The 23,027-nt window shown below is 38.4% G+C and overlaps 1 protein-coding gene across 4 annotated transcripts in view; it reads right to left on the bottom strand.

Moving 5' to 3' along the window:
* Window positions 1–23,027, bottom strand: part of INPP4B (inositol polyphosphate-4-phosphatase type II B) — a 294,823-nt gene that overhangs the window by 166,688 nt on the left and 105,108 nt on the right. For all 4 annotated transcript variants that reach the window (XM_075150076.1, XM_075150074.1, XM_075150077.1 and 1 more), the window contains exons 6-7: window positions 12,728–12,846; window positions 10,744–10,860 (exon numbers count right to left, since the gene is read on the bottom strand). In XM_075150076.1, coding sequence (XP_075006177.1) covers window positions 10,744–10,860; window positions 12,728–12,846 — 236 coding nt within the window. The remainder of the gene's footprint in view (window positions 1–10,743; window positions 10,861–12,727; window positions 12,847–23,027) is intronic.

Below are 23,027 nucleotides of genomic sequence, written 5' to 3'. Positions count from 1 at the left end.
AACAAGCCTCTACCTGAGGAAGACTCTAAGAAAGGAGCAGGGGAAAGGAACCCACCACTGTACTATTACGAAATACTCCGTACTGGGGCTAATTCTAAATCAAGACAGATTTATCCACCAGGAGAGGATTGCTAACTGGTAAGCCCCATGTTGTCTTAATGGACAATGAAACTCTGGACAGAAGTCTCGCACAGTATTGTACATACACAGAAAAAGTCTTTCAGGAAGCCTCTCAATGGAACAGGGTGTATGTACCTATAGTTTAATTTATACTGCAAGGACAGTCTTTCTTCTGTCATACCCAAGCCTGAAAGACATTTGGGCACAGTTAATTATTCAGAAACTTCCTTGTCACAGGGGTGACGTTATTTCAGAACAGGGTAGCAATAATTGGGCAGTAACTGTCCAGAGCTTCCACATTTAGAGATAATTTCTTGAGCGAGAGCCTTGCAATTACTTCTTTTTGAAAAGCTGCCAAGTTATTCCCCAGGAATGGAGGCAGCGAGAATCTATAGCTATAACAAATCAAGGACCTCCATGCTCGATTTCACTAAAGCAGCTGTGTGTCAAAATCCAAGCCTTCCAAGCATCTCAAAGACATACTGACTGCTGCCTTCTATAGGAAATAAGTCACATTTGTCCCACATGACACAGATTTTCTGTCAGGAAGCAGACAATCCTGTCTGAAGTAATCTCAAGAGAGAAATGGTTTTTCTCCCAACCCAAACTTGTGAATCTGCATTTTAAGACAAAACGGATTTATACAACTGCTCATGGTGCAGATGCTGTTGTAATCAAAGGAATCAGTTTTTATCTCTCAATGCACAGAGAAAAAAGTTTAGTACTCTGACTGCTTCTGACACCCCCAGTAAAACTTCTGAAGGGTAATGCAGGGAACATAAAACTGAGGACCTGCGATCCACAATGCTGCCTCTGGTCCTGCTCCCAGATTTTGGTGGAAGTAGTACAGACATCAACTTGCTAGATAGTAACACCTGCGTAATTGTGTGTGAATAGATCCATGAGAGATAAGGTAGTACATTCCACTCTTACTTCTACTCTACAGAGATCCAGTGATTTTCTTTGTATGGCCTAACAACAATAGTCACAAATGCCCATAGTGTTACTGTAGAACCAAAAACCTGAGGAACATAGACAACTGTATGTAACAGTGAGACACACAAAGACAGACGACTTCAGCCTCTGCCAGAAATGATTGTACATATCAAGTCAGATCAATGCAATACACACATCCTCAAAAAAATTTCGTCTTATCTCACAAGAATACATACACTAGAATTGATGCAAACGTACTACTCCACGGTGTGTATGACAACATGCCTGCTTATCAGCTTGTAGACAAAATGCATTTCTCCAATTTCTCTCCAGTGAGAACCCTCTGAATCTCACTTCAAGATGGCTCAGGTGTAAGTTTTACAGTCCAAACTGACAGAACAGTCTTTGCTAATTGGTATCTTCGGTTTTGCTCTAAACTAAGTTACCTTGATAGCTCTGTGAACCATTACAACGGTTATGTTTTAAATGCTGTGCCTTACTGAAATACGCTGAAGCCTGCAGAGAAAGCTGGGGAAGAAAAACAAAACTAGGGGAAGGAACTGTACATAAAATAGAAAGCCATAGTGTTCCCCACTTTGAATTGGAGAAAAAAAAAGAAAAGAAAAAAAGAAATCTTATTAAAGTGGTTTGGATAATTGTGACTTGCAGCTTTTTCATTTCACATTAGTGAGACTGCATATATGACAAAGGATTTAAGGATAATAAGATTGCAAGAATAAACATCAACAGCTGCATGGTACTATAAAAATCTTCCAACTATTCTTGCTTTAAAAATACCATGACTGTGATGAAAAGAACTCCGGGGCGGGGGGGGGAGAAATCCACCAAATTCTCAACACCCCAGAATGTTGAAAAAAAAACAACCCAAAAGACTAAATATAATCACACCCAATGTCACTGTGCCAGTGACTCCTTGGTAACGATCCATGATCTCATCAGTAAGCGATAAATTCAAGGTGAGGGAAGTCAGTTTATTCCTCAGTGAAAGGAAATCTCTCTCATATACCACAAAGTGCCGTAACACCAGAAAGCAGCTGATCCTCTGTTCAATACGGTAACGGCTTTGTACACTGAAACCTTGAGTTCAATTGTTGGCGTTCATAATGTTCATTCACATTTATGCTGTCGAGATTTAGAGAGAACCAAATGCATTAAATTTTGACCACGCTACAGACTATATTTGTCCTTTGTTCTCCTGGCTTTCCAGCCATCACTACACAAGCTGCAAACAGTTTCTTAAAAAACTGCATGTTAGAAAGCAGGTTTTTTCCCCTTCCTTTATGATCACGCAATCCATGGTGAACAGGACAAAGCAAAGAACAGATCAAAACAAAATCCTCATTTCTGGCATGAAGAATGCCAAGCATGGAGATTTTCAGCCACATGGGAATTTGTTTCTGTAATATACTGCATAATGATTACATAAAGAGGCTTTGATTACTGTAAAATTCAATGATACATGCATTGCTAACGGCACTGGAATTCCTAAATGATTACACAAGCCTTTCATGTTTATTCATCAAATATTTAAAATACAGCATAATACAAAACATTTAACTAGTTTACTCTGAGAGCAATTTACTATGCTCTTCTAACAAAACTTGCTCAAGAAGATAAAGTCTCATGTTACGTCCAATGCATATGATTCTTACCTGATTTTTAAATAGAATTATTTGCTCAGCTTTACTTTGTAAGTACAAAATTTCAAATGCAAACATTTACTGGTACAAGCACATCCATAACTGTAAAGAACACTTTTGTGAGACACATGGTAGAGGGAGAAAAATCTGTTCTAATACATTCAAATTTGTTCTGTTTTCCATTTCCCAGAAAACACACCCCAAAACTTTAGAAGAAAAATCTGTTTCCAAACTGTTTTTAAGTGCCTGCTTTCATAACACAAAAGCAAGAGCAGACTTACCACTGCTCCACATTCATTTCTTTTCATCCTTTCAATCCTTATTGCATCTAAATATATTAATACTATGCAGAAATACTTTTGCCACTGAAGGACTAGATTTTAAATACACTGTACCTTCTATTTTACATCAATATTTGTAAATGCCTTTTAATGAAGGGAGATGGTTGAGAATATGAGAACAGATATGTTTGATATTTTCAAAATGCTAAAAAATGAAGATAACAAATATTATAAAATAAAAATCAAAATAATTTCAGGAAGTCCCTGAATTACCTCCATTAGCAGAGCTTTGAGACACTATAAACATTTATTCTTCTTTTTTTTTCAACATTTAATACAGTTTCTACAGTTAATTCATTTCTATTGATGTACAATTTTGGCTGCAAGTAAATAAACATTTTTTCCTGCAGTATAAAGACAATTACTTGGAGTAGAAAGAGTATTCTAAAGCCTTGACAAAAGCACACAAAACATGAAAAATTAAACTGAAGAAGCTCACAGTTGTGATTTTTCAAGTTCAATGTATCTGCTAAAAGTTAGAAGTGCTTCTACATCAACAAGAGAGGCATCCATTTGGGGGACTATTTTCCAGGTAAAGAAACTACCAAAAATGAGTCCAATAGGCAAAAATGGAGCTTTCCATACTGGAAAAAACATCTTCTTAAGTCTTCTGCTTTTTTTCACCTGCAGGAAGTGCCTCTCATTTATAAACTACTCATCAACTATAAGTAGACATGTCAACTGTTGTGTGTATAGCTGTAGCTACTTATAATGATTAAAGGCAAACATATCACTATTTTCTTGAATGTCAGTTCCCCTTTTGTGCCTTTTAGAGTTTGTGCTGGAGTAATGGGACTAACTGATCATTCACCTGACAAAACAGGGAAATCGCCAATGAGAACCAGACAAACCTTGTCCTTTGAGTCATTCAAACATTCCCACGTTGCTGCGTTTAGAACAAGGAAATCCTCCAACGCCTGCAGTGCCCGGGCTGCCCGTGAGGGCTGCAGCACCCGCCCCACCGGGAGCACCAGGCACCCCCCTCCCGAGGAGCTGCCTCCTCCGGGGGATGCCTGCGTCCAAGGCACTGGGAGGGAAAGCAGATCAACCCTTTGAAAGGACAGAAGCATATTCTTCAACCTGAGGTCATGTTTTCACAGCCAGGCTGCTCCACACTGACTAAAGGAACATTGTGCCGTGCTCTTCTTCCTCTCTTCACTGCAGCATGCGTATTTCAGGGGAAAATATCCCAGCCTTCTATACTAGGCACGTGCCCCTAAAAGTCGACATTAGAAATGATAGGGCAGTGCAATAACCACCCTGGATTTGTTTGACTATTCCGATGTGCTCTAAGCTGGTCTCGTGAGGAGATGGAGCAATGAAGGATATCTATGAATATGTGTACACAAAGTATTCATGGAAGTATGATACATTTGCAAGCTTTTTGGACAGTGCTGCAGAGATTGTAACAATCATGCCTATGTTATTGAAATCCTTAGCTGGTTAAAATAAAATCTGCAGAAAAAAGTTATCATTTACCGTTTGGTTCCCTTATTTCTAAGAAATTTCTACGGCAACCCTTTACATTTTTACAGAATACAACTGGCCGCGTCACTACGTAGTTTTATAACAGTTTTCCAAAGAGTAGGTCTTAGAACAAACCTTTGCCTGATGTGAGGCAGCAGCAGCATTTGATTGACAGAGTAGGTAGAAAAGGAAAAGAAAATGGAAAATTAACAGACAGTAGATTACAACTTTCCCTGAAGATACAGCAATAGGGGGGAGTTTGCCTCAATGAGGGAAAAAAAAAAATAATAAAAGGGTAGGAGAAAAAGTAGGAAGCTTTCAAAGGGAGAAAGATTTTTGCAAAGCCAAATCCTCCCATTGAATTTTCAAGGGCTAGGCACAAAAAGCAGTAAGGCTACAAATGGACTTTAAGTCCATACCTGTAACTTTCCTGGTCTTGACACTTATCCCCAATTCTCTCATAGATCCACCAAGATATACAAAATTTTCTTATACCCTCAGCCATTCATAGAAAGATTTTATTTCAATCTAAGCTCAAAAGGAAGTCAGCAGTTTGAATTTCCCTTTATGTATCCAGACTTTAAAAAAAAATGCTGAGAAAGATTGACAATAATGCTTTAAGTGGATTCCACATGCACGTACCCAGGAGAAGAAAAACCATTCCACCCCCTCCAATATCTCTTAATAATGGCATTTAGTAAGAATAGAGAGTTTGATGCAAAAGGAAAACTAAATCTATCATCAAGTGTATATTTGTGAAAAAAATTACATGATTTGAAAAGAAACATGAATATCTAAAGCTTTATTGCAAGTATTTCTGTGGGTAGGACCGCGGCACTGTACAGTACTGCTCTATTAAGAAGAATGAGATAATAAGAGTTTCTAATTTAAGGCAGTATTTCTCTACAAATCCTGCAGAGATGACAGTGAACAGAACTGAGAAAAGGAAGAATTTGAAGTGCCTTTTCTTTAAGCAAAGTAGAGCACTTTCAACACCGCTTCAAGTTTTAAAGAAAAAGAAAAACAGCTTCAGTAGTTTTTGTGTTCACAAGAGTGAGGCACTAAGAGCACTCCGGTACGGGCAGAGTGCAGGCAGGTGATGTGCAAGCTCTCACATTTATCTCTGCTAAGGCATTTCCTATACTGCTCTGCAGCGTTCCTAATATTCAAGCCGTGGGCCTCTTCAGCAGAGATGGCAAACCACACTGAACTGCGTGGTGGTTTTGTGATACAGATCGATGCCCATGAGGGAACACGGAACGCCGTCACTTCAGATTTGGCTTCACAACTGAACTCAAAATGCCTCTTCCATGACAGAGAGTCTTCATTTCCCACTCACCCCAGTGTGATTCAATTTTATCAGGGATACTTGCAATATCAAGAAACACACAAAGAAAAACCTTTTGCAAATTTTCATTCAGAGTGAGCAAGTTTAATGGAAGACTCAAACCTCAACAGTTAAAAGGCATGTAATTTGAAGCCTAAATAATCTAAAATTGTCACTTGATAACGTATGTCACCACATCCAAAACTGCACTTCTATCCCTACTACTCTTAAAATTATCAAATTAATCTAATTTTATTCTCAGTGATTAAGAGAAAATTTGGGAAGTAACAAATGCAAGACCAGACTGTAGAACATGTAAAATTTCAACTGCCTTGTATACGTCCAACTTCTTCTTGCTCTCAGGGAACAGCATGAGAGCGGTTGTTTATATCTTCAATATCACATGTGAATTCCAGAAGTTATATCCATCCAGAGGAGATTATATCTACCTGCTGGTCTTTAAGATAAACAGCAAAAGCATCTGTTAAGTCTCTAACCCTAGTCGGCATATGAAGGCTCTGCTGTTGAAGCTTCTTCTCAAGCTTCCTGGTTTCCATCCCCTCCTAAAGGTAAGGGGAATCTGTGAAGGGGTGATGCAGAGACCGGATAGAGAAAGCTGTCACCAGATACAGAAAGTTGCTCCTGTCCTCTGCTTCCAGCACTTCTCCATGTGTGGATCAAAAGGAGGTGGCCCGACTCACTACATGTCATACCAGAACATTAGAACAGTGTTTACTGCAAGATCTTGTTGCATTAAAACAAACACAATCCCATCATACAAGATGCAAACATTTTCAAAACCACTTTACAGACAGAAAAGTCGATGTAGTAAGAATTTAAGCTGTAGGTGTAACATTTTCAAAAGCACTTTACAGATAGAAAAGTCAACGTAGTAAGAAATTAAGCTGTAATTAAATGAACACAAATCAGATGTAGATGAGGCAACGGAAGAACCGATCTTGGAAAACAAGCAAACAAAAGCCTCACCATAGCTAAATGTTACAGTACTTGCCTAAAAATATAGCCAGGGCACAAGTACATATATTCTAAACACAGGACAGAAAGACTGCTGCCTCCTAAATTAGTCACTAGGCATTCCCTCCTCTTAATGTAACACAAATCATCTATTTTGTATTTTCTGCGGGTCTGCCATGTGGCAGTGGTACCTGACTTGTGCTAAGCAGTATTTTCCAAGAGAATGAATCCAGCTTCAGCTTTAAAACTTGCTAGACCAAACTGGGCAAACCTGCATGCTTATAGGAAAGATAAGAATAGCATGCCTGTGCAAAAGGGGTACAGAGATAGTATTTTAACAGCATGTGAGCATCTAATTCCAATTTTCTTGAACAATGACTTAAAGAACGGGTGCAGCCCCAGCATTAAGACAAAACCCATCTAAAATCTTAAAGACAGTGCAGCTCAAGCCAGTGAAACATAAATTTGCTCATGGCAACATGGGAAGAAAATCTTTGTGATGTAGAAACAGATGTCACTGTACATTTTTCAGAATATGGCATTATCCACTGCTTTGTATGCACGGCTTCACTGGATATATTTAAATTATATTTCATAAACACACTCTATTAATTTCTTTCTTCCAACTATATCAAAGTAAAGCAGGAATAGCATAGTCTTTCATAAAAGTTTCTATTTACATGAAAACTTACAGTAACCAATCACCCTAACTTAGGAAGACTAGCCAAAACAAAAAAAAAAATTGTGTTTCATTATATTTAAAAGCCTCAATTACAGAAAGCCTGACACAGCCAGGATATAATTACGATCAACATCAGACAGACATGCATAAAAAGTGAAAAGTGCAGTTAGAACATTCAGTGTGTCAAGCACAGTGAATGTGATACCAGCTGCAGAGTACTTTGATATAATTAAACTGCACTTCTTATATAATCTAAGTTAAATGGCAGGCAAGAGTGAAGTTAACTATCTGCTTTCCGGTACAATAATGCAAGCATTGCAAGGTTATTTTAAAATCTTTTTAAAAAGGGCAGCACAAATAGCATGTCAGCAGTGCCAAAAAACATTCTGGTTGTCTCTCACGGGGGAGCATCCCCTTTCACTTTAGCATTTGACCCGTGTGCATAAACTGAGCAGTATCTAATTATTTTTGTATTATAGTAAAAATCCAGTGGGTTTGAAAATGAGACCTAATTCTCTTGTATAGACAGAGGCAGGTTTAGGCAAAAAACAGGAAACTGCTTTACCCTGTGATGTACCCACTGTCCTTTCCCTGCCTTCTCTACAGTCTTCTATTTGTGGCAGTAAAATCCTGCTGAGTTTAATTAACGCACAGAATTCACTTCCTTCAGTTTCATTTCAATTACAAGAGAAATAAGAAAAGAATAAGTACATATTTGTGACAAGGGATATTAGCTACTTTGAACTGGTTAAGTGAAGTAAGGAGGAGTATAGCCCTGATGTTGTGGGAATTCTTGTTACTGTAGCTTTTTGCCCAATTTCTGCAAAATATTCTGCAGTCAGATCCAAGGTTTATTCTGCCATAAATGCTCACTTGGATGAGCTGGTGACTGGTCTGGAAGCACAGCCTAGAAGAGCAGAGCATACCTAACAGCCTTGGATGCCCCTCCATCCCCAAGTGGATTACCTGTCTGTCTGGAGGGACGGTGGGGCTACGTGTTGCGGCCACAAGCTGTGGCAGCAGTTTTTGAAGACCCAGCCGGCCAGCTTCATTGCAGCCTGGGTAATCAGACTGTGAAGCCACAGCACTTGGAACAGGCTTTACTGCCAAAGGGACACATCCCACTTCTTGGGTCATGAAGCAAGCATTGAGGTCTGTGCAGCTACAGCTATGCTGGTAATGGTATCAAGCTACAGCTCATTTAAACCTGACTTTTATGAATCTATATATACCTCCAGACTCAAAAAAGTCACCTGAATTTACAGAAAAGTGCAATGGCTTCCAATTATAGGAAAGAAAGTCAAGCCATTAGTTTTATCGTCACTGATATTGTAAGATGTAAACAGAAGTCCAAGTATTGTCACAAATGAATGGCCCAGGGTCATTCACACATGCTGCAGGTCTACCTTGATTTAAATCTTACAGCTTATTTAATTTTTTTCTTACCTACATCCAGTTTTAAAACGGCTGAATATTAAAAAGGGCTAAATATACGTAAACCACAGATGGCATTAACATTTTCCCGTACAAAAAGGTATTATAAACTATAGATCTAGAATGTTTTACATAGGAACTACATATAGAAGAGAAAGGTATTCTCTCTTGTGACTTATGAGCTACGTTAATGGGATTCTCTGGGAGAGAATCTAGTCCTGTACAACAATTGTAAGGAACAGTTATAAAAAGTTCTTAAAAGTTTGCAAAAACTTATGAAATTATATTCATTCTCTAGGCTAGATCTTGTCCTATATAAGAGGCAGTATAGAGGTCTGCAACTAGAAGAGTAGTAGTACAGGGATAGCTCTATGAATCAAGTCCACTTTTTTCACTTACAGGATATTATTTTCCATCACCTGTCAGTCACAATAGAAACTGGAAGGGAAGGGACAAAGTCAAGCTCCTTTCACTCAATTCCTCTATCTGTCCAGGGATGACAACTCTATTGAATAAATAGCAGATATCATTTTAAGCCCCTGTAGTCTAAACCATAACCAAAAATTAAAACATACACATTGTGAAAATGTGCATACATGCCCCTTCCCTGGTTATTCTTAAACAGAAAAAATATCTTGGTCTATAAACTGAAAGAAATCCAGATTCTATGTCTAAAATATTCCACACGTTCCCGTTAAAGAGCACAGTGAGGAGACAGATCCAGCCTATTTGCTCACAATGTCCAAAATTTAAACAAACATATCAACTATTTTCTACCTGAAAAAAATGAGAAGTCCTCTAAACATATAGCTTTACTTATGTAAGCAGTTCAAAGACAGTCTCAAGTTTTAAGGTATGCCTTTAATTTCCTTCTTATGAATAATGAACGCATATACAGTCATGACACGAACTTGCAGAGTCTTTAATCATACTGGGGGACAACTACAGATATGTAAAGAGCAATTCAGCTAATTAAATACAGGTGTCAAGGGCCAGTTTTGATGCCCAAGAGAAAACTATCAGCTGGACTCCTGCTGCCACAGAAGAAAAACACAGATCTCCCATAGGTCCTATGATATCTTCTAGCTTTGTAAGGCTGTCTTAGATCACGTGGAGCACATAAAATGGCACTCAAGGTCTATATTTGGCAGTTAAATCACTCAAATAGTCCCACTGACCTCCATATACGATCTCAAGTGAGTAACTGTTTCTCAGTGTAAGAAGCTGACAGCGTAACCAAAAATGTACAACATTGGAACCCAAAATGATTCCCATTTAGCAGTGACACAGAAGATTTTGGACCCTTACAAATTAATAATAGTAGCAGCCACAGGAAAGGTGCAGGTATCACCATGCAAGAGACTAAAATAAAATATGATTATCTCTCTCTAACATCAGGTTACAGGCTCTATTACCATTCTGGTCTGGGCATATAAGTAAAATATTATCAGAAACATATTTCTGAAAAATTATTCACAGTGGTGTTATCTCAGTCTATTCCATATGTTCTCTGCCATCAAAAAGCACACAAGAGTAATCTTTTATTTGCCAGGAATACCTGTGCTGATTCATGTAACCAATTAAGCAATAGCAAAGGGTCCATCTTAAGTGCATCGTTCTCTTTCTCTATTATCTGATATAAGAACAAAAAAATAAAGTAGGTATAAGAGAAGAGCAAAACCAATTTTATATAAACCTATTTCCCCAATTTGCAAACTTGCTAAAGAGAGCTAAAGAACAACATGGTGAGAAACTTAATCCTCAGCAAGATTTATGCAAGAAATGAAGCAAAGCACTTACCGTGTCTTGAGATTTATCTTTGACATCATAGACTGTTAGTTTTATTTTAGTCTCCTCATAGATGGGGTATTCCGGTGGGAATGTCACACCAGTCAAAAACAGTGGATCTCTTGTACCCTGTGTAACATGAGTAAACATTTAGTAAGGTAACAGCTGTGCAATGTATAGCATGCTATTATGGATGTACAAAAACTGTGGGCTCTTTAAAAGAAGTTAGCTTTCTACAGCAGAGAGATGTCAACAGCTAAGTATTATCCAATCAATAAGAAAACCAGACAACTTTAAAACTTTGTCAGGAAAGTTTCAAAAAACTTTCTGGCAAATTTTTTAACTGGAAAAGTTATTAAGTGCTTCTGCAAGAGAGCCTAGCAACATGCCTTTAAACAGCTCAGCCAGCAGGTATCAGTATCTGGAATACAACCTGTAATAAACAATCCCTTTCTTTCTCCCACGATACTTTCTGGAAGTACCGCAATTTCATCTTAATTTAAATGAACTAAAGATGTAACCTACACACACACACACAAAAAAGACATCTTCATTAAGTTACAATAAAATGTCTATAGAAATGCTATAGAAACTCCCTGTATTACATTAAGGATACTGATTTGTGGGGAGGGGATTACAATACCCCTCTTTAGGCAGTAGTGGAGCAAGATAACATTCCTGCGCTTTGTAACATTATGATTATATCTAAAAGCTGTACACAGAAGTAACTATATCATAGCTTCAGATATACAAACAATTAAATGAATCACATAAAATGTTGTTTATAATTTCTTAATGTTTAATTATACTTAATTTCCAAAGATTACCAGGCTAGTATCCTTAAATTTTCTATTAAGTAAAATAAAGGATTTTGCATGATAAATGTAATTTCTCTTGAAGAAAATAACTTTTCTGTGCCCCTGACTTCCCCTCCCCCAAAGCTTGACTATGAAGCTGGGAGCCTTGACACAACAAATTCAGGGATTTACTCTAGGACATTATGTTAGGAAATGCATCAACTTCTATTTAAAAAAAAAAAAAAAAAAAAAATCTATTCCATCTTCTGCACGACATCATTCCAGACAGTCTGCAATGAAACATCCTGATCAGATACAAGATATTTGAATTAAGCAGTTTCAGGATGGTTGATGGCTGAAACCATAACAATTTAATTAGTAGTTGGTTGAAACCGATCGCACAAAGAGCTCATGAAATATTCTCACTGTATTTAAGAGGTAAAAGAAGCCTTTGGCAAAATCATGTGTGTGTTTACAATAAGACTTCCCTGTTCTTTCTTCCCTTCTCCAGTAAGTTAAGCAAGTTACACCTACACTGCCTGCTCACACTTAATTTTCTCTGTGAACCATTTTTGCTGTTTCTGACACTGATGCTTACAGGGCAAAGTGAAGACTAGCAAAGCAGCCTCAGACAGCTTTGGCTGTAATATATGATGCAAGTTACTAATTATTTTATATAAAGTCACAGACATTACGTACACACACTCTTTTCCCTAATTATAGAAGTAGCCTGATATTTTTCAAATTGCAAAAGCGTCAGCTTTCCAATGGAAAAAATAGAACAAGAAACAGATAGGATAACAGACCATATATAATATACGCATGTTCTTCTGTAGTTTAAGAATACTTTACAAACTCACTGTACTCTTAATTTAGTTTTACTTTGCATTGCCTTGTCCTTTCATGAGAGCAACTATTCCCTGTTTCATTCTAGACCTGTGTCTGAAGAACCGAAGTATTCTTTATGCCTCTACTTGGAACAACAGAGCTTTCATGAAAAGCCAAGTTCATTTCTAACTGTTTATCCTGGTGAAATGCCAAGAACTACAGAACGCTCTTAGGTATGCTTTACTAACTGCCAGAGTGTGCTTGCCTTACCTAAGACTATGCACTAACTTGTTTTAGTTCTCCTTCACTTTCTAAGGAAGAAATGAGCAATTCATTAATCAACATGTTAATTGAATAAGAAAGACTCTCACCTCCACGATTTCAGTGCTCGAATACCTTGTCAAAATGTGCTCTGCTGGATGTACCACTGAGACTTGTATAAACGTATTCAGCTTCCGATCACGGGTAGCAGCCACTAGATCCTTGCATGCTGGAGACAGTACAAAATAAAAATAAAATACTCAAAAGAAAACCGTGGGAAAACGCTGTCACAGGCACAGGACAAAGCAGACTACACTCCGGCTCCAGATTAAATCTCTAGAGACAAGCCGGTTTAACAGAGGAAGTCCCTTGGAAATAACTTGCAGAAATAGGAAGTCACATGCTGCAGAACTGAACTGAGATTTCGTTTCCACTAAAAATACTTGCAGCTTCTGCACAGCTCCCTGCCAGAGGCTCGTCAGCTCCAGTATATGGATGTGCGTGCGCATACGCACACACTTGCACACACTGCAATGGTAGGTAATTTTACATAAGCACTCATTTAATTTGCCACGCAATCTCTCTTAGCAGACTAACTTGATCACCTCTCGTCTAACAATTTTCACAGTACATGACCATTTTAAACACATTCTAAACCAGTTAAATGCTATCAGTGATTAGGTTAGTTTATATGGTCTGATACTACATTATGAGCTTTTTAGTAGAATTAATCGCCGAGTAAAAATCCACATACCTAAAAGCAGACAGCAAAATAACCAATTCTTTTGTCAGTGACTGGCATATAAATGAGAAGAGTAATTGTATTCTGGCTATATGACATCATTATTAAAACTCATTCTACTTAATAAATACAGAGAAATTCAGTTCTTGTTTAATATAATTTTTATCCTGGGCTCAGTCATGCAAGTGACTGAGTTCACTCTTTAGACTGACACATCTCATGCCTTCTAACCAAAAGGATGAAAACACCAAATTAAACACGAAAAGGAGGAGGAAAGAAACCAATGCACCATCAGCTGCTCTGCAGAAGGGACATGGACTAACGGGCTGAAAAGCATTGGCTAAAAAGCAAGACCCATCCACCTTACATTCTTCAATAAGGAATATGCAACAGTGAATACTGTGATAGGTGCTTTCTGCAGCGCATCAAACTATACTTGGATCTTCGAAGCCTGAGGCAAGAAAAGAAAAGCCCACTGTTTCAAGAGGCTAATTGTCAAGAAAGAGCTGAGGACATTTTCTAGCAGTCACTGCCAACCGGGGGCTTCCTCAAGTGCAGCTGACCTTTAACATTTTAAAAGGTGAGTCAGATTATCCTCACAGCAAGCAAACCTCATCTGATGAGAAGCCAAGGCAAGGAAAGCTCTGATACACACAAAAGGCCAACTCAGCTTGGTTTATACTTTTTTTTCCTTTGGGCTTGGACCTGCTGCTTGAGGAAATAAAAGGAAAACTGGCTGAAGCTTTTTTACCACTCTTCCATAACAGGTAAAAGGGAACAAGGAATCAATTAAATCTAACCTTCACAGAATATTTTGAAGTTTTTGTTTTATGCTGAATTGCCAATGAAATCTCTTGGTAGACAGTCTCAGACTGACCCTATCATAATTTGGTGGTAAAAGTGGAATAAGAATAAAAGTTTGTGCATGATGAAGTCTTTATGAAACAGATGATATGACAGCACCAGACTCGAATAACAAGGTGCCAGCAATTCCTTGCTGCTAAGGCTCACCGCATTATTGAAATGACTCTAAATATTAGCACTACTTGATATGACCTGAAGAATTATATGAGTAGATTTACTGAAAAGCAGTTACCAAAGCACAAAAGGTTGGGCAGACACCCACCTGTTTGAACTATACCCTCTCTAAAGCTGACACAGATGCAGTATCAGATCGTTGAAATTTCCAGATACAGCCATTTCCCCCGACAAATCCTGATCTTATGCCACCACCCAATCCTTAAATGTTCCGCTCTATAATCATGTTTTTAGAATATAGCACAGTAAAGCACAGTTTCAGAGGAATGGCAAGAAAGCTCATGTTCACTACCAGAAGCTGGAACACTGACAGATGTAGTCAAATTTTTCACACCCACCAGAAAGGAAAGCTAGCCAGCTCACAATTCAATGGACCTCCAAAGATGACAGGAATACACCAGAAGGGAAAAATAGGAAGAGACAGAAACTTAGGAAAAACAAAAATAAATCCCCAAAGAACTTCACCAGCAACTCTGGCAGGAACCCTACAGCTGAACTCCTGTAAAAAGTACTAATGCATGATGAATGGAGGCAAATCCCCCATAAATAACGGTTTGATTTACTTGTGGGATGTCTCAAATACATTAACGAGATGTGACCAATTCTTTTAGCAGCCAAGAGCACAGGCTTTTATCCTATTGATAAACCTTTAACAATAGGAAGATTTGCACTAAGTGGTCACCATCTTGGTGATATCTCAGCATAGGAGACAAATAATTTCTGTGATAGTAGGGCAATCCATTTTCCTGTAGTAAGGCAGCTTAGCAACATGTTCTTGAATTTCATTGGGTCGAGCTGACACGAAGATAATTCACCTGTATATCTTCAATGGGGAGAATCAGCCAAAGTATCAGAACTCTTTAGGAGATCCCAGTGCAGAAGGATAAATGAAATAAAATGAAACCTGCATCTATTTCGACGACAGAGTTATTTGTCTCTATTGTGACATTGGGGTACTGCTGTTCACAACTATCTTTTCAGTCAGAGAGAATATTCAATAAGGTTGCTGCTGGCAGAGAACTGAAGATTTGGTGTGACACAGAATTTGTCAGTTTGAGCCACAGTGCATCACTTCCCCTAAAAACAGCCAAGTGAAATGTTTAACAAAACACAAGGACTACTTTTAAGCTGATGCCAAAGAATAGAAGTTTGTTATATCCTGTTCACAGCCTGGCAAGTTCCACAGCCCCACACTGCAGTATTGCTCTTTGAACTATTTTACTAGCAGTATCTCCGAAAATCTTAGGTCTTCTCAAAGAAACAGTCAACACTCTTTGAACAAAGTGAAACATTGCATGGCTGTGAAAGTGAAGTACCAGCTATACATTACATATTCAAACATGTCTGTTGGGCATTATTGACATTCTACTCAAAAAGAAACTGATGAAAATACAAACACGAAAGGCATGTGAAGGCTGTTTTCTTAACTGCAAATGTTAATACAGTGAAAGCAGGTAACAACATCAATACATTTTCCATCATAACCTACGCCCAAGCAGACCATATACATAGGTCACGTTACTTTTCAATACTTCACTATGCTTGAATTAATTCTGGAAAAACTCATCAACAAAACTCAGTGAACTGAAGTGATAGCTTGTACTTACACGCCAAAAGTATATGAATCTACTCATTGTGACTGTTGACTCAGTGTGTAAAAGCCTGAGTCATCCATTCCCCTGGTGATCCCACCTCTGCTAAGCCTATCAGCGTACAACAGATGTTTAAGGACGAACTGCATTAGGAATAATTTATGGGTTTATATCAACAAAGAAAAAAAGTTAAGACGGCAGGAAGAAACAACTCCTCCACATATTTAGCAAAGAAAAAGAAGGAAAGACAGACAGCAAAGTAATCACTACATGTAGAGCAAGATGAAAGGCTGCAAGGAAAAAGAATTGCTCTAGAATATATTTACAAATACATATGTATTTTGCAAAATTCTGTGGTCTATATATAAAACTGTCTTACCATTTAAAATGCCTTAAAACAGATAACATTTAATCAATGTTATCCTTCCACACTTATTTTCTAAAGAATAAAAGCAAAGAGAATATTGTTATTTCATTTCCATTACTGTTGTTGTTCTACTATTAAAACTATAATATTCTTCTTACATGAATCACAGTAAACAAGTGCTCCTTTTCTATCAGTCATGCCTGTACATTGCCCTGTACATTCCAGTACCACTGCGATGCACAGAAACCACGTGTGCTGTGAACACAAACCGCACAAGTAGATGTTTGATTCTCAAGTCCTGCCACATTCAATATTTCTCTGATCTCTGTGCTGCACTAACATGCTGGCTGTACTCTTCATCCTTCCGCGTGCGTGTGTGCGCACGTAAAGACAATGAAGAGAAAGCCTGGTTACTGTTTCCTCAAAACCGGGCTATGCTGTAAATGCAGTAGAATCTTGCTTCATGGTTTCAGTGACCAATTCATGGGATCAGGGAGAATTTTCTGTAAATTTTACCTGTATGGAGGAACAGAGCACTGAGAGAAAGACTAAAAAATCCCAATGACTGTATAACAATAAAAAGGGGGAAAACAAACAAAACAAATCGTCTGGAAATTCATCATCTACCTTCCCTGAAACTATAACAGTTCTGACCAGGCGTTCAGCACTGTTCCAAGGACTAAGCCCACTGGAGCCAAAAGAAATTAATCTGGCAGAGAAACGGGGAGATGCAGCATCTCCCAGAACTGAAAAAGATCCAGTAGCTGGAACAAACGACATGGGCAGAGGGACTGAAAGACATCCTCAGCTTAGAGTTCACAGAGTTGTTTGGGAAAGAAGCCAAGGACTAGCCCAAAAATTGGGAAATGGCATTGAAATTGCAACGTTTATTTTTGTTAGTGGGGGAAATTACAGCACGTTGGTGAATGTCTTCCCAGACTATGGATTCACACAATGTATTAGTCTACACGGCAATTTGCATACTTTGCTTTTTCTCTAACCAGTGGCAGAAACACCACCATTTCTCACATTTCTTCCCATTTTCCAAACCAAACCAGATTCCAAGGGGCTGCCAAGGGACAGGAATTAACCACCACAGCCCTGTTGTCTCCAGGGCACGCTATTTTGTATGTTCTCAGAACAGAAAATTAGTAGTATCTGAAGACAAGGGGTATGGGAGAAGCCTCTCTGTCTCACACACATATATATGTGAACATAATGTTCAAAATTTTTTTTCATTTCATTGGCATTGCAGCAGCATTATTATCCCAAAGCAACTTAGTTTATAAATAATGTACAATCTGTCTTGACAGACTAATTAATCGAGGTGCAGCTATTCCTTAGTGGGCAAAAGGACACATTAAATAAGAGAACACCACATTCAGACCTGTGCTACATGCAAGAGCACTAAACAGTACACAGTTTTATTTCCTCTACCCTGGGGGGTGCAGAGGAGGGTAGGGAGGCGTCAGAGAAGAAAGTGCACATCACCACTGCTGCTGCCTCCGCTGAACACACAGTGCTAACCAAGCTTGCTGAAAAGAATACCTTCAGTCAGGCACAAAAAGACTTAGGAATAATCCAACTTCAGAACATACAGGAAAGCTTTGGCCACCCTTTTCAATGAGGAGCGTAAACAGAACTGCGAGAGGGATGAGAACAAGACAGTGACATCTTCTCTGCATGGCAAAACATGCCTGAAAGCAAACAAGACAAACGTTTGAGGACTGGTATTAGCACAGAATGGTGTTAATGAGCACCCCTCCAGCTAGTACTCCATGATAAATATTATTAATTGGTTTATCATAAATATTACTGATTTGTTGTCCCATTCATGTGTCAGCAGGAATGCTTCAGTTTGCTGGTGGGTAAAGAACACCTCTACCTAGGGACCAAAAGAACAGAGAATTTACTCCCACAACAATTTGCAATGTGGACTCCCAATAAAATTCACTGTACAACACCAAACATCAAAGGATGCAGCCACAGAAATTATATCATCCATGTTATTGCAAAATGAGGGCACAGTTACATTGTCATGAAACAGGTAGGGCCACTCATTAACAGTAGTGACTTAAACAGATGCTCAGACTTGGATAAAGCCTGCAATGAAGTTCTACGGAATAGAAGACTACATTTGGACCACATATACAAATAAGTAAAGATCCACAGATTTTTACCTAAGAAAAGGTCCAAGATCACTGTTCCTGTCTCTGGGGATGAGAGTAGGGGATGAGAGGCTTGTATAAAAATAAAATACCTATCTGTTCTCTGGAATGTACAGCTGGTTGCTAAAGTAACCTGGTTATATCTCAAGGAAATGCACATACATAATACAATTAGTATCCTTTGGGGGATGCCTGTAATAAACAGTGGGAAGAAAATTTCTACCAACAGTCCGAGGAGAAAGAGATGACAGCATCTGTCAGATAATCATTTATCAGATGAAGCATAAAGAAAGGTATCTCTATGACATCTCTACAAATACAGGTGTGGGGAAAAAACCCACAAACACCACCAATATTAGCAGTACTCACTGTAAGTAATATATCAATACACTGTCCAGAAAAACATCAATCATTATCCACTTCATTTGCACTAAAAGAACACAGTTGTTTAGGAGTCACTGAAATAAGATACACGAGTGCTGCTGGGGGAAAATGCTGTATGCTGATGGAGGGTAGGAATAAGTGATCATGCCCAGGAGTTGAGAAGCCAGCTGCACTCATCATCCTATTTGCATATGAAGTGATATATCTGGTTAGAATTACAACTGTGAAAATCAGAAGTGATCTATTTCAGAATAAATTCTGCCCACCCTGGGTTTTGCAGTACTAAAGAAATTTTAGGTTTTGTGTCTTTTGTGTTTTACTGAAAGCCTCATGCTGGACTAGAGCATTACGTACAGAACTTTCAAAGTGCATCCTTCTGCTTTCTCCAAGAAGGTAAAATAAATGCAAAGGCTTAGACTGTAGCTTTGCATTGCTATTACCAGCAGCAATAATAGCCGTTTCCTGAGCGTGGGTTTCAATTCTTCTGACGTGTTAGAACAGGCCTATTTCATATTGCAGCTTTGCTATTCAGCCTGGACAACCCCAGTTATTTATAGAGTTTAAGTATGATAGATGCAAGAGACTCAGGAAAGTGCCTGACTGGATCAACATACAGCTCACAGCCATCATATTTCCACTGCAGAAGCGAATGCGTGGTTACATGTGTTAACCATCCATTCAGTGCGACTTACATTTTGGTAGTGCATTAATCCACTGCTAACGTTAGACGATCTGTTCCAGCACATTCACTGCTAATGATCACGCTCCTCCGGTTTTATTTACAATTGTGTACAACTGACTTCCACCACCTCCGTGCTCTAGGCTTAAGCTACACAGTGGCAACGAGGTCATGGAAGTGAATTTCTAGCTTGGCTCAGAACAGCTGGTTCCTTAAGTTATGAAACAAACTGCTCTTGATCAATATTTTTCAACTCCTTGAATTTTTGAACCTATATCTGAGAAGATCCGTGTCTCCGAGTATCTTTTTCATGTAGTGCTATATTTAGTTATAAAAATGTAATTCTTCCAAAAAAGACTGCATTTCCTTACTGAACACACTGTGCCTCTAACAGCACAGAGAACTCTGTTTTTCTGAGATGTTGCAGTAGCCCAATGACAGCAAAGCAGAGCTCTTGCTATTGCTTTAGATTCTCAATTATCCTCTTTACGTTCTGTCCAAAACTATTCTGCTCATGGCACCGCCTATTAATGGTATTTATGCTCTGACCTGAAGGCGACTTCAAGTTCTCTGGCGAGAGAAATGAGGAAAGAAGTTAAAAAAAAAAAGGCTTGAAGTCTTACAAAAACTTGCTATACATTACTACACTCCCAAATATATTCATATCAAAATGGATTTTGATACTGCTATTCCAAGGCTGTAATTTATTTTGGTATTGTTGGTATTTTAGAATACCAAAAAAGAGTTTAAATCTCCTGGAAACAGAGCTAAATATCATTTCCTCCTTCACCTTTTCCCAATATTGTCATATCAAGTATCTAATAAAGAAGTAAACTTGCTGTAATTTCTTTCAGAGATTTTCCTCTATCCCGAAAATAGAATGGATATACATTTAAGTACCAGCTGAAGAATTAGAAGAACAGCAAATGGTATACAGACTTCCCTTTTTCTTTTGAGTTTCTTTATACTATAAGCTCATAGCAAACATCTAGAACCTGTAACAATTTCTTTCAGATTTTATAAATAAAATATATTCTTCTGGTTCCTAACTTTGTCCCTCTCTTCAGAAATAAAATAAATGCACAAAAATACATCAGCAATACCACAAGAAGATGAAAAGAAACAAAAGTGCCAAGTGTCTCAAAGTTTTCAGTCTGCCACATCTGTTTTTATTATAACAGCATACATTGCTTCCTTTGACATAAGCATTTATACACAGCTATACCAGTTGTTAAGTGAAGCATTACGTGGTTTTGATCCTCAGTGTGCGGTATTACTTCACAACAGTGTAGAGAGAGTCTTTTTCTGTAATATGTAAAAAAAATTCAGCTGTTGCTTAGCCTCACTCCAAATCCATGTCATCATATACATCTTTACAACATACTTTCAGGCTTGGTGAGGAAAGAAGCTTCCCTTGCAAAATAAAGGAAGGCAGTCAAACAACAGAGTCCAGCGACTACAGCAGGCCACAAGCTTCAGAAAGAACTCGAAACAACCTGAAGTCTTTTGGGGTGCTTCTTCACTGCAGTACAGCTGCTTTGAGCAGCTGTAAGTGACCTACTCTGGATTCTGGGTATAAGTCCAGCTACAGGAGCCCAGACCTCAGTAGGGAGTGATCCACCCTGCTTCTTCAGCATGTCTTCTTCTGGACAAGACTTCAGGGTCCCACAACTATGTTGCTATTATCACCCAAGCTAGCTGATGTTAACATTGACCCGAGTACATCTAAACAACAGCACAGTTTTAGAGGTTGCCTAAGGATGTCCCTTTCACATAAACTTCTCTGGAGCCAGCTCTCTAATTAATTATAAGCTAATCGACTATGTGGTCATAGCCCTGTTGCCCATAAGACACTGTTAGTAAATAAAACTATTCATTTCTTCTTTAAGTGAAAACATTACATAGTAAAGGCAATCATGATGAAGGTGCCAGGACAAGATGCAGTAGGGAGCTATATTAACAATAGTAACTCACAAAAGCAAAGACTGACAATAGTTAGACTTGCAAGCAAAGCTAACTGACCAGCCTTTAAGATTCATTTGTCTGAGAAGAGTTGTGTTCTTTCCTTTACATATGCCAAGGATGGAGCCTCCAGTGAAGGGCGAGGAAGCGGTGTAGTTTTGATCAACTTCACAAAGATTCCTAAAAAGACCCCAACACCCAAGGGAGTATGGCAGAAAGGTTTGAGCACTGTAGTACTCTCCATGTGTAGTGCTCCAAAGAGGCGGAACATGGCCTTTAAAAAAAGTAGGCAGGGTATTATTGAGCTGTATGATTGCGCTGGGGTTTTTATTATCCCTCCCCCCCCCCGCCTTTGGGATGCTAAATGCTAGCCTGATCCACAACTGGTTCTTGTTCCACAGGTGCCTGTCAAATGTTGAAAATGACTAGTGAGTCTCCGTCTAAAAAGAGGGTCCTCTACAGAAAATAGAAAGCAAAGCACTAGTCCCTCCAATACACCAGACGTCATCTTTTAGCAAAAGAAAAACCACACTCTTTGACATATCTAAAAGGAAACCAGACTAAAATGTACTTCAAAGTCAAGGCAAAGAAGAGCAAGACACACTTTCAATTGAAGGAGAAAACAGATTTCTGCAATCGAGAACAATCACTTTTAGCCCTGTAATGATTAAATTTCCGAGGAAATGCATGATAAATGCTAAGTCATCTGCATGCAAGCTGCAGCTAAAAGGAGAAGACATTCTAATGTAAGTAAGACTTGTTTGAAAAGGTGGCAATTCTGGATTAATACCCAAATTAGAGATCCAAGTAAGAGACAATGCTTTACTTCTCAGAGGATTTCAAAACAGCCATTCTAACAAACAAATTAAGATTACTTTAATAGCATGGGACCTGCATGAGACAGCAAAGTATAACCCCTTTATAAGGAATTAAAATATATATATATTAGTATCTTTTCCCATAAATGACAGAGTCCAGAAATAATAAAAGGTCACAGATCAAGGGTTGTGTCAAAGGAAAAGTTTCAAAGAATCCATCTCCCATGAGCATTTTGGATTCATTTACTCACATATTCTGAAGAAATAACCTTTACCCCTAAACTTCTCAAAAATGTATGTCTCAACCATGAGAACTCTGTCGGTACAGACAAACAGCCTTTAAAAGAGTACAGGGTGAAAAATACTATACTGACTGTAGCTGTTGTGACACACTTAGACGTCATTTCAAAGTAACATTTTTAAAGCAGCATATACATTTGTATTTCCACTTTCTTCAAAATCAACACTGAGATCATCTCTTCAAAGACACCAGCCTGTAATTATTACTCTAAATTGTTAACTCACAGATTTACAAAAGGTCTGCAGCTTCTATTTTGAGTCAGATCTAAAAGGGGAAGACATTAATGATTTCTACAGAGCAGTAGGGCCCAGCATGCAGCACGTTAAGCCAGAAAGTTGGATCCTTATACTATGCACAGA

The sequence above is a fragment of the Calonectris borealis genome, chromosome 4, assembly GCF_964195595.1.
Source record: "Calonectris borealis chromosome 4, bCalBor7.hap1.2, whole genome shotgun sequence".
Taxonomy (NCBI): domain Eukaryota; kingdom Metazoa; phylum Chordata; class Aves; order Procellariiformes; family Procellariidae; genus Calonectris; species Calonectris borealis.
The sequence above is the reverse complement of the archived record's forward strand: the minus strand, read 5'-3'. Positions and strand labels throughout refer to the sequence as shown.